The 13,481-nt window shown below is 40.2% G+C and overlaps 1 protein-coding gene across 1 annotated transcript in view; it reads right to left on the reverse strand.

Annotated features, from left to right (window-relative positions):
- Nucleotides 1-13,481, reverse strand: part of fmr1 (fragile X messenger ribonucleoprotein 1) — a 54,472-nt gene that overhangs the window by 24,103 nt on the left and 16,888 nt on the right. The window contains exons 2-9 of the mRNA XM_062045403.1: nt 12,904-12,956; nt 12,709-12,802; nt 12,504-12,575; nt 6,955-7,103; nt 6,649-6,742; nt 6,369-6,485; nt 6,125-6,295; nt 5,668-5,746 (exon numbers count right to left, since the gene is read on the reverse strand). Of these exons, the coding sequence (XP_061901387.1) occupies nt 5,668-5,746; nt 6,125-6,295; nt 6,369-6,485; nt 6,649-6,742; nt 6,955-7,103; nt 12,504-12,575; nt 12,709-12,802; nt 12,904-12,956 (829 nt within the window). The remainder of the gene's footprint in view (nt 1-5,667; nt 5,747-6,124; nt 6,296-6,368; nt 6,486-6,648; nt 6,743-6,954; nt 7,104-12,503; nt 12,576-12,708; nt 12,803-12,903; nt 12,957-13,481) is intronic.

Here is a 13,481-nt window from a genome sequence, read left to right on the forward strand (position 1 = left end):
TAGTGGGGCATGTCCAATATGGCAGAGGGGGCCTTGGTGTGGAAGCAACAACACCCATGTGGCAAAAGGCAACTGCAACCGAACGGCGGCACATGGTGGTGGAGGAAGTGCGCCACCAGGAGGAAGCAGCCAGGTGTGCCAAGGCAGTCTCCCAAGCCCAGCAGGGCCGCTGGATGACGTGGGAGGGCGTGGAGAGGAGAACAATCACGTGGAACGAAATATGGAGCATGGAGTCTAATAGACTAAGTTTCATCATTAGAGCCACATATGATGTCCTGCCCTCTCCAACCAACCTACATCTCTGGTATGGAGAGGACCCAGCCTGTCTCCAGTGTACAGTCCCAGCAACCCTCAAACACATCTTGGTAGGTTGCAAGACCAGTCTGACTCAAGGGAGATACACCTGGCGCCACAACCAGGTACTGAAGTGCTTGGCTGCCGAACTTGAGAATAAGAGAGTGGTCACCAATGCCATGCCTCTAAATGCTCAGGCAACCTTCCCACGCAAAACAACTTTCATCCGGGAAGGAGAGAAACGGCGGACCAAGCCATCACCTCCAGACTTGGGCCCACTAAACGTAGCCCGAGATTGGGAAATGCGGGTAGACCTCAGCCAGAGACTTATCTTCCCACCCGAAATTGCAGCAACCAGCCTGCGCCCAGACCTGGTCCTCTGGTCCATGTCCTGCCGCCGTGTCTTCATCGTTGAGCTAACGGTCCCATGGGAGGACGCCATCGATGAAGGATTCGAACGGAAGAGGCTGCGATATACCAACTTGGCAGCTGAAGCAGAGGCACGGGGCTGGAACGTGAAGGTGTGGCCAGTGGAGGTGGGCTGTAGAGGCTTTGTAGCCAGTTCCACCACAAGGCTCCTTAAAGAAGTAGGAATCAGAGGACAGGCCCAACGCAAGGCTATTAAAGAACTTTCCACCGCAGCATAACGGAGCAGTCACTGGCTGTGGCTGAAGCGCAGGGATGCAGCATGGGCTGCCAAATAACCACGTGGTGCCACCATGCGACACACACCCAGGTCTGATCAGCCTGTGGTGGGCCAACCTCGGCAGAGGGTGTCTTGTGATAAATGGCCGAAACGCCCAATGACGTCGGGGAACACAACTGAAGATGTGTTGTACTGGTGGCACCACGTGATTAGTGCCAAACTCCACCCCACCCAAGAGGACATCTCCAACCCCATTTAATTGTTGTGCTGAATATTTAGGGATCTTTAACAACTAGTCCTATTAAGAATCCATACATATATATATATATATATATATATATATATATATATATATATATATATATATATATATATATATATACACACACACACACACACACACACACACACACACACACACACATATATATATATATATATTATATATATATATATATATATATATATATATACACACTGTATTTTCTGCACTATACGGCGCACCTAAAAACCTCCAATTTCCTCAAAAACTGACAGTGCTCCTTATAATCCGGTGCGCTTTATATATGGACCAATATTGAACCACAACAGGTCTCGCAACTACGGTAACTACGCCGACTTAATTTTCCCCCTTCTACGGCTGCTTACCGTAGAAGGGGAAAATGAAGTCGGCGGCTGATTACCGTAGTTGCGAGACCTAAACTTTATGTAAAGACCCAAAAATGGCTCCTATTAAGAGACACGCTTACGACGCAGAGTTTAAACTCAAGGCGATTAGTCACGCAGTAGAACACGGGAATAGAGCAGCAGCGAGAGAATTTAACATTAACGAATCAATGGTGCGGAAGTGGAGGAAGCAACATGATGACCTGTACAAAGTAAAGAAGACTAAACAGAGTTTCAGAGGGAACAAAGCGAGATGCCTACAGTTGGAGGACAAACTCGAACAGTGGGTTGTTGAACAGAGAGCAGCAAGTAGAAGTGTCAGTACAATCACTATTTGTTTTGTTGACATTCCCTTTAGCGCAGCTCCATCTAATGGATGCATAACGTAACCCCAGCCTCTACTGTAGCGTCTATTCTATGCGCCTTATATTATAATGCAGTGCGCCTTATATATGAACAAAGTTTTAAAATAGGCCATTCATTGAAGGTGCGCCTTATAATCCGGTGCGCCTTATAGTGTGGAAAATACGGTATATATATATATATATTATATATATATATATATATATATATATATATATATATATATACAGTCGTGGTCAAACGTTTACATACACTTGTAAAGAACAATGTCATGGCTGTCTCATTAGTTTCCAATAATTTCTACAACTCTTATTTTTTTGTGATAGAGTGATTGGAGCACATACTTGTTGGTCACAAAAAACATTCATGAAGTTTGGTTCTTTTATGAATTTATTATGGGTCTACTGAAAATATGACCAAATCTGCTACGTCAAAAGTATACATACAGCAACATACATTGTAAATTTTGGTGATGTAGAAAAGTTACAATCAAATCAAATTAGCTTCATGGCATGGCCTCTTAACTTAATGTGAGTGATTATGATTGACGACACCTGTTGACTTCTCTGAGCCCATTTAAATAGGGCTCATGTGACGCAGCCACTAGACTCGGTTACAAACGCGACAATGGGAAAGTCAAAGGAACTCAGCACAGATCGGAAAAAACAAATCATTGACTTGGACAAAGATAAGACCTTCTGGAGGAAAGTTCTATGTTCAGATGAAACAAAAATTAAGCTGTTTGGCCACAATACCCAGCAATATGTTTGGAGGAGAAAAGGTGAGGCCTTTAATCCCATGAACACAAAGCCTACTGTCAAGCACGGTGGTGGTAGTATTATGCTCTTGGCCTGTTTTGCTGCCAATGGAACTGGTGCTTTACAGAGAGTAAATGGGACACTGAAAAAGGAGGATTACCTCCAAATTCTTCAGGACAACCTAAAATCATCAGCCCGGAGGTTGGGTCTTGGGCGCAGTTGGGTGTACCAACAGGACAATGACCCCAAACACACGTCAAAAGTGGTAAAGGAATGGCTAAATCAGGCTAGAATTAAGGTTTTCGAATGGCCTTCCCAAAGTCCTGACTTAAACCCCATTGAGAAAATGTGGACAATGCTGAAGAAACAAGTCAATGTCAGAAAACCAACAAATTTAGCTGAACTGCACCAAATTTGTCAAGAGGAGTGGTCAAAAATTCAACCAGAAGCTTGTGGATGGCTACCAAAAGTGCCTTATTGCAGTGAAACTTGCCAAGGGACATGTAACCAAATATTAACATTGCTGTATGTATACTTTTGACCAAGTAGATTTGGTCACATTTTCAGGAGACCCATAATAAATTCATAAAAGAACCAAACTTCATGAATGTTTTTTGTGACCAACAAGTATGTGCTCCAATCACTCTTTCACAAAAAAATAAGAGTTGTAGAAATTATTGGAAACTCAAGACAGCTATGACATTATGTTCTTTATAAGTGTATGTAAACTTTTGACCACGTCTGTATACATGTGTACACACACACACACACACACACACACACACACACACACACACCACACACACACACACACACACACACACACACACACACACACACACACACACACACACACACACACACACACACACACACACACACACACACACACACACACACACACACACACACACACACACACACACACACACACACACACACACACACACACACACACACACACCTCCTGCAGCGAGTTTTTTTAATCGTTTGCATGCAGCGAGTTTTTTTAATCTTTTGCATGGACATTCAGAACTGCATCATCGGTATACATTTGGCAGGTGACATTCAAAGGACAACAACTTGGCAGAAAACAAATTGACCAGCACTGACCCCTGCCGTACCCAAAGATTGTTGTTTCGTGATGTTGACTTAATGTTTTGTATCCTAACACACAGTGATCTTGCAGATATGTATGATTCAATCAATTTCAGAGTGCATGGGAAAATCTTAAAACTAGACAGTTTAGTCAACAGTATCTGGTGGTTAATTATGTCTAACGCTTTTCTAACATCGATAAAAACAGCACCAATGACACCGCCTGCATCCAGCTCTGATTTGATGTTTTCCGCCTCAGTAGAGTAATGTTTTCTAATGCCAAATTGAATCCTGTTCAGGGTAAATGAACTGTTGTTAAGATTATCTACAATTTGCTCTGCTATCAATGATCAATTTCTCCATTACTTTGGAGAATGCTGGAAGTATGCTTATTGGTCTGTAGTTGCTGGTTATTGCAACATTACCTGATTTAAAGACTGATGTAATGACAGCACTTCCAGGGTTCAGGGAAGGAACTTTCTATTATGGATTCATTTATAATAGTAGTTTAGGGTGCTATGAAAGTTTATTTGTAAATATTTTAGAAATGCTACATTCATACAAAATGCATTTTTGGCTTTAAAGCTTTTGAGACTACACACAGCTTTATCAACTTGTGACTGCAACATTACGCACAAATTAAAGGGTTTGTCGATGTTCATTGGCATTGGTTGATGGGTCTGAGGGCAGTTGCTTCGAGTTAGATCTTCAACTCAGTCTATAAAATAATGGTTTAAAGTTGTTGCAATGTCCCTTGGATCATGGATGACTTTCTCCTCTAGCTGGAGCTGCCTAATTTCTCCATGCACTATACTATTTCTCGTCAGTTCTTCAATATTTGTCCAGATCTCTTTACTATTTTTTTTTTCAGTACTAATTATGTTAATAAAAGTTTTCTTTTCCAAGTTAAATTTCCTTTACCACTTTATTTCTAAGAGAATTAAATGCATGTCTTATCATTCACCTTTTTCATTTTAAGTAATATTTTAAGAGCATGATCTCTTTTTTTCAGTCATGTCCGTATGTTTTCATTTAGACACGGGAGTTGATTCTTTTTTGATGGTTTTGCTTCAGTTTTCTGGTAAATGAAGACACTGTGTCTTGGATAACAGTCCTTAATTAATTACAATTATCATGATTATGGGGATTATGGGAGTTTGCATGTTCTCCCCGTGACTGCGTGGGTTCCCTACGGGTACTCCGGCTTCCTCCCACCTCCAAAGACATGCACCTGGGGATAGGTTGATTGGCAACACTAAATTGGCCCTAGTGTGTGAAAGTGAGTGTGAATGTTGTCTATCTGTGTTGGCCCTGCGGTGAGGTGGCGACTTGTCCAGGGTGTACCCCGCCTTCCGCCCGATTGTAGCTGAGATAGGCTCCAGCGCCCCCCGCGACCCCGAAGGGAATAAGCGGTAGAAAATGGATGGATGGATGGATGATTATGGGTGAGATAGTTAACCGTATTGATATTGTTTAGTGCCTGTGTCAAATTCGGGATCTCCCTCCTTTGTAATGTAGCTATGTTACTTCTGTGATCTAGGTGCCGCGTTACTAAAAAAATAGTCCCTCTAGTACGAGTCGTTTTTTTTACAAATTGGCCTGCAAAAAAAGAGAAAAACATATGTGTTTTTGTTTCAAATAAGGCTTGTGAATGATAGGCCAAATTTCAAAAAGGTGAAGTTCCCTTTTAAGTACTTAAACCTCAATAGATTCTCTTTGAAAATGGCAACTAGTGACTTTTCCTGGTCAAATTGGACACTTTTGGAGAATAAGATGAAAGAATGTATCGCTCTTCTTAACGAGTAGCTTGTGCTAATTTTGTCAGTGGAGTAATTTTCTCACCAACTAAGTTCCGTGGAACTTTGATGACATCCTCAGAGAACTCCAGGAAGCTTCTGGCCATACGAACAGCTTCGTGGTCCTGAGATAAACACAAAGCATGGAACACTTTCTCTAACATCTTTATCCACAATTTTAATATGTTTTCAAAATGTTTATATAGTGCCTTGCTTTTAGTAACTGGACCCCAATACAGACTCAGTAAAAAAAAATTAATTTACACATAACATTAAGACAATTTTAGCTTGCTATTTTGATTCCTCAAGATACATTACAATCATGTAGATAGATATGTCGTCAATGTGGGTGACAAGATCATGATGTGGATCATGTATGTCTGCAGTTTTTCAGTAATGTTAAACTACAGAATTTGAGCGATATTACATATGATGAAGTAGCTATAGATAAGACTGGCTACACATATCTATAACAGGGTCATCTATTAGTTGAGCTACCATACCTCTCCGTAAATATGGAAGGTGCACGTTTCTTCATCCAGGTCTATATTAGTGACTCCAGGGACTTTACGAGCTTGCTGAATGTTGGCCCCATGAGTTCCAATGGCAAGCCCCATCAAATCGTCACGAACTGCAAATTGTTCATGGAACCGTGATGCCAGCTGCCTGGAACTCTGCAAACATGTCATTGCTCTACTTTTAATAGGCAGCGATAACAAAATCCTTTGGCTCATGCATGTACTGTACCTCCAGTTGTCTGTTTGCCTCCTCATTCCTCAGCATGAGGGACAGTTTGGTGCGGAGGCTTCTGAAGTGCATGTCGCTCATCATGTTGGCCCGCTTTGCCGTGATCTCATTCACTGACTATTAAAACAAATAAAAGCAAATCTGACTTTAATAGTCTCCTTTCATTTATCAATACGTGTAAGGCTTGATAAATGTGATGTTTTCTAAATACAAAATGCCAAAGTTATTGGTTGCTCCCACAAAAATATATATACTTTTAACAAAGTAAAATTTCACAAACCAAGATGACTAGCTGTTTCTTCTCTGAGTCGTAGGTGACACTGAATGCTCTCACAGCCTTTTTGAAGTCTTTGTGCACAGATTCCTTGGAGCACCTGTTCATAAGAAGTTAAGTATGATATGACTGTGATTCTTGTGCACACATCTAGCGAGCAAAAATGTGAATCAGGTTATTTTAAAGTTTAAACACTAAAAGACTAAAATAATTGAACTAAAGAGAGCTTTCTCTTTAGATGTTTTCCAATTATTAATCTATTAATGTAAATTTTAGATAAAAAACATGGTTTATAACACAGGGAAAACTTACATCTGCCGTAGATCGTCAGGAACATCCAGTCTAATCTTGAGGAAGGTATTTTTGGTGGCTAGTTTGTTTGGATTGATAGGCCGTAACCTTTCCAGTGTCACAATCTCATTTAACGTTGCGTCACATGCAGCATACTCTATGACATAAAACTGCAGACACACAAAACAACAAAACACTGTCATGTCACCATGATGCCATGTGAAATAAAACAGGAACCTGATAAATGCAGAATGCCTTTATGAACCACTGCATGTCTATGTTTAATCAACATAAACACTCCCATTACTAGTGTGCATACAAGGTGATTGATACACCTCAATTGTAGACTAAATATATGACTGACTACAGATGAACATGAAAAATTTCAATATTTGGGCTCAAAAAGATCGAAGACTATATTTACACTGCAGGCCAAAGTGGACCTAATCTGCAGATTTCTTTTGCAGCTGATTGTTTAGATTACAAGTAAAATGTAATCTTTATCAGACTCCAGTATAAACGCGCACAGACCCCAATGTAGCCCTGATGCCACTTGCACGCGCAGTTCGATAAAATGAACACAAAAAGGAATTTGACTGAACAAGAAGTGATCCAGAAAAACAACAGAAGAAGAAGAGCAATGTACACAGATCTGTTTGCCTGTTCGATAGAGAACCAATAAAATGTGTAACATGTCTTTGGACATTAAAAAATAGAAGGGAATTATTGACCCCGACAAACTTGATTTGACGACACCGTTCTTCATTGTATTCTTCTTCTGTTGTTGCGGGTCACTCACAGACAAATTTACAGAAAAGAGACACTGCGCATGTGCATCTACCTTTATGTTCAAACATTGAATAAGCAATAGAGAAAACAATTTTCCACTTAATTCCCCTTTTCTATTTCAAACATCAATGAAATCGTATAATGTATAACTATGTTTTCCGCTTTTTGTTTTTATTATCAAAACTAAAAAACGGGGAAAATAGATTTTTATGTTAAATTGTTTTATTATCCAAACGAAAAACAGATGGTCGCGTCGTACACTGACCGAAAACAACTGCAGGAGGAAGAAACTAATTTCAAAAAGTAAAATTATTTTCTTTTAGTCGTTTTCTTCGCACACAAATAATGTGGCCGGACCAAAGATGACGTAAAAGTGGCAAAAATTATGCATTGCCGTTTACACTGCAGTCACATTTGAAAATGGATTCGGACTACCTACTGATGTGGCCCAAATCTGATGCGAAAAGATTATACTTAAAGCACTTTGGAGCGTTTGGACTGGCAAAACATATCCAATCTATGTCACTTGAGGGCAAAAAAAATCAGATATGGTGTCCAGTGTAAACAAGGCCTAATTCACCTCAAGGAGTCTGCATATGTTATAGCTCATAAATCCTATCCCCCTTGATTAACTTAATTTTAGGAAGTTCTTATGACATGTTTGTGCCTATATGGTTATTTTAAAAGGTTTGCTTTAAATCCGACTTTGAAAAATGGGGAAAAAAGAGCAAAACGTCCTAATGTAAAAAGAAAAACTTGATAATAGAAATGTTTAAAGACTCGTTTTAAAACCACAAAGATTTGTTTCTAAAATATCAGTGATGGACATTAGATCAAGTTGTGAAGTTGGCACGTTGCGTAAATCGTAAATAAAAACAAAATACAATGATTTGCAAATCCTTATCAACCTACACTATATTGCCAAAAGTATTTGGCCACCCATCCAAATGATCAGAATCAGGTGTCCTAATCACTTGGCCCGGCCACAGGTGTATAAAATCAAGCACTTAGGCATGGAGACTGTTTCTGCAAACATTTGTGAAAGAATGGGCCGCGCTGAGGAGCTCAGTGACATCCAGCGTGCTACTGTCATAGGATGCCACCTGTGCAACAAATCCATTCGTGAAATTTCCTCGCTCCTAAATATTCCAAAGTCAACTGTCGGCTTTATTGTAACAAAATGGAAGAATTTGGGAACAACAGCAACTCATCCACCAAGTGGTAGGCCATGTAATCTGACAGAGGTGGAGGTGGAGGAGGAATTATGGTGTGGGGTTGTTTTTCAGGAGTTGGGCTTGGCCCCTTAGTTCCAGTGAAAGGAACTTCGAATGCTCCAGGATACTAAAATATTTTGGACAATTCCATGCTCCCAACCTTGTGGGAACAGTTTGGAGCGGGTCCCTTCCTCTTCCAACATGACTGTACACCAGTGCACAAAGCAAAGTCCATAAAGACATGGACGACAGAGTCTGGTGTGGATGAACTTGACTGGCCTGCCAGAGTGCTGATCTGAACCCGATGGGATGAATTAGAACGGAGACTGAGAGCCAGGCCTTCTCGACCAACATCAGTGTGTGACCTCACCAATGCGCTTTTGGAAGAATGGTAGAATATTCTTATAAACACACTCCGTAAACTTGTGGACAGCCTTCCCAGAAGAGTTGAAGCTGTAATAACTGCAAAAGGTGGACCAACATCATATTGAACCCTATGGGTTAGGAATGGGATGGCACTTCAAGTTCATATGTGAGTCAAGGCAGGTAGTCAAATACTTTTGGCAATACAGTGTATATTCAATTGAATACACTGCAAAGACAAGATACTTAACGTTCGAACTGGTAAACTTTGTTATTTTTTGCAAATATTAGCTCGTTTGGAATTTGATGCCTGCAACAAGTTTCAAAAAAGCTGGCACAAGTGGCAAAAAAAACTCAGAAAACTGAGGAATGCTCATCAAACACTTATTTGGAACATCCCACAGGTGAACAGGCTAATTAGGAACAGGTGGGTGCCATGATTGGGTATAAAAGCAGCTTCCATGAAATGCTCAGTCATTCACAAACAAGGATGGAGCGAGGGTCACCACTTTGTGAACAAATGCGTGAGCAAATTGTCGAACAGTGTAAGAAGAACCCTTCTCAACGAGCTATTCCAAGGAATTTAGGGATTTCACCATCTACGGTCCGTAATATCATCAAAAGGTTCAGAGAATCTGGAGAAATCACTGCACGTAAGCAGCAAGGCCGTGACCTTCATCCCTCAGGCAGTACTGCATCAAAAACCGACATCAGTGTGTGAAGGATATCACCACATGGGCTCAGAAACACTTCAGAAAACCACTGTCAGTAACTACAGCTCGCCGCTACATCTGTAACTGCAATTTAAAATCTACGATGCAGAGCGAAAGTCATTTATCAACAACACCTAGAAACGCCGCCAGCTTTGCTGGGCCTGAGCTCATCTAAGATGGACTGATGCAAAGTGCAAAAGTGTTCTGTGGTTTGACGAGTCCACATTTCAAATTGTTTTTGGAAACTGTGGACGTTATGTCCTCCGGACCAAAGAGGAAAATAACCATCCGGACTGTTGTAGGCGTAAAGTTCAAAAGCCAGCATCAGTGATGGTATGGGGGTGTATTAGTGCCCAAGGCATGGGTAACTTACACATCTGTGAAGGCACCATTAATGCTGAAAGGTACATACAGGTTTTGGAGCAACATATGTTGACTTCCAAGCAACGGTATCATGGACGCTCCTGCTTGTTTCAGCAAGACAATGCTAAGCCACATATTACAACAGCGTGGCTTCATAGTAAAAGAGTGCGGGTATTAGACTGGCCTGCCTGTAGTCCAGACCTGTCTCCCATTGAAAATGTGTGACGCATTATAAAGCGTAAAATATGACAACGGAGACCCCAGACTGTTGATCAACTTAAGCTGTACATCAAGCAACAATGGGAAATAATTCGACCTGACAACCTTCAAAAATTAGTCTCCTCAGTTCCCAAACGTTTACTGAGTGTTGTTAAAAGAAACATTTTAACACAGTGGTAAAAATGCCCCTGTGCCAACTTTTTTGCAATGTGTTGCTGCCATTAAATTCCAAGTTAATGATTATCTGCAAAAAAAAAAAAGTTTTTCAGTTTAAACAATAAATATCTTGTCTTTGCAGTCTATTCAATTGAATATAAGTTGAAAAAGATTTGCAAATTATTGTATTCTGTTTTTATTTACGATTTACACAATGTGCCAACTTCACTGAATTTGGGTTTTGTAAAATCCCCGACATTTCACAAAAAATTAAATTTACGATTTTTTACCCTACATTTTTACGAAACTATTCAATACTAGTGACATGAATAAGTCAAAACAAGTTTTTCTTTTATTGGATCAAAAACTAGTAGTTTGAAATGACACTGTACATACTGCATCTTATTCTTAGCAAAACATTTTTATTTATTTATTATTATTTCTTATTTTTGTCCTACTCTCTTCAGTGGTCCTTGAAAAAATTGTAAAAACACCTGTGTCTTCTTTCTTCTGAGGAAAGATTGATCACTGAGAGAAACTAAGAGAGCACAGCTTGTAGTTTCAATGTGCACAATTGAATAACTCAGTTGTTCAGACAGTAATGTGTTTATATAAGTTTAGGGTATGTAGTTTCTTAATGCGGAAATATGTTTATGTCTCTTGTTTTCATGTTATCATTTAAGCTAGCGAACTGGCGCCAGTCAGTCCGTGAGTTTATGCAAGCACCAGTACTAATTCCGGTTTCTTGATCATTTTAATTTAAAACGGTAATATTAACCGTCGGGAGTTTTACCTCTTGTAAAAGAGGTTGATAACTCTTGTATTCATGTTAGCATTTAACCTAGAAAGTGCTAGCTAGCTTCTCCAATAAATATCATACCATACCAAATGTATTGATAAATGAGCAGTGTCACCAGTGTCAGTTTATCAAAGTGTGATAAATCCTGGTTTTACGATAATAACAATTTTTTTTATTTCTAATTAAAACAGTAATACTAACCGTGGGGAGTTTTACCACGGTTTATCGTTAAATCCTTAGTTTGTCTCAATCGTTGTCTCGTCTTAATTTTAACTTATCTTTAATGACAAAGTTCCTGTTATAATAGCACTAACAACACCGACTATTTCATTAAGAAACATCCCAACTGGTATAAAATGACAACTTGAATTGCTTGGGTCTAGTTCCCTGGACAAGTCAAACTTATGCATGAATGGCCACAAATTTGTGGTGCACAATAATTTTCACAAAACAAAATTGTACATATAGGCCAGGCATGCCCACAAGGCCGTTGAAAAAGGTAACTCAGGGCTGAAGGCTATGTGACTGTAGGCCAGTGCTTCTCAAAATATTTTCTATTATGCCCCCCGACCCTAGGAAGAACAAAATATTTCGGGACCCCCCACTCTCCACCATAACTATAAAGAGTATAATTAAAAACTGGTATAACTATACCTCAGCATAACATTGTAAGCTTATTAACATTAAAGTAGACAACACAAAGGTCTTTCCTCGTCTCCCACCATGGTTACAGTGAAGCAAAGTGCTACATACATTCTGGTACGGCAAAAAAAGCATGTTCCCCAAGGTCACACGTGCCCCCCCTGACAACGCACCATGCCCCCCCAGGGGGGCCTGCCCCACTATTTGAGAAGGACTGCTGTAGGCTATAATATATAATAAAATAAACTGAAAGTGATGCAGAAGCAGAGAAAAGGATGTAAGCACAAACTGGTAGTTTGGCTTGAGTCTTACCTCTCCTTTGACCATGCGAACTTTGGCCAGCCACCATCCACATGGCTCCTTGTCATTCGCCCTGGAATACACCTGCCAAAACCCACACAGCAAATATTACACATCATAAAAACAATACAAGATGCCAAAAAAATTCACATGACAATACAATAAAGTCCTTTAGGAAATGATTGTTAGCGAGCAAGAAATTACTGTGATGTCCAACCTCAACCTCATCGCTCTCATTTATCTCTTTGCAGAACCCTGTTGGAGGAGGAAATCGTACATCCTGGAATGGGATCTGGCGCTCCGGCTGCCAGCTTGGATGAAAGCACACATTCATTTAGTCACTGGCTGCAGTAAAAGTTAGACTTCACATTGAGCTGTACTGCAGTTTGCTTGACAACTTTGCATTACTCACTTGTTTTCAAATGCTACTGTGACTGATCCTTCATCAACATCCTTCACAAAAGCCTAAAATAAGCACAAAAGTCAAATTAAGAGATTATTTTAATACACATTAACACACTTGTCAAACTATCGGTTCTCCTTAAAAGTCTGTTGTGTTTATGTGGACCTCACAGAACTAATGATAAATAAATGATAAATGGGTTATACTTGTATAGCGCTTTTCTACCTTCAAGGTACTCAAAGCGCTTTGACAGTATTTCCACATTCACCCATTAACACACACATTCACACACTGATGGCGGGAGCTGCCATGCAAGGCGCTAACCAGCAGCCATCAGGAGCAAGGGTGAAGTGTCTTGCCCAAGGACACAACAGACGTGACTAGGATGGTAGAAGGTGGGGATTGAACCCCAGTAACCAGCAACCCTCCGATTGCTGGCACAGCCACTCTACCAACTTCGCCACGCCGTCCCCATGAACTCTGTCGTAAAATTTTAACTCACTCTCAGGTTGTAAACACTTGACATCTCTAAATACAAAATGTTAAAAGTAGGACATGCCATGCCCTGGAAGACATCGAATAATACT

The sequence above is a fragment of the Entelurus aequoreus genome, linkage group LG04 (assembly GCF_033978785.1).
Source record: "Entelurus aequoreus isolate RoL-2023_Sb linkage group LG04, RoL_Eaeq_v1.1, whole genome shotgun sequence".
Classification (NCBI taxonomy): domain Eukaryota; kingdom Metazoa; phylum Chordata; class Actinopteri; order Syngnathiformes; family Syngnathidae; genus Entelurus; species Entelurus aequoreus.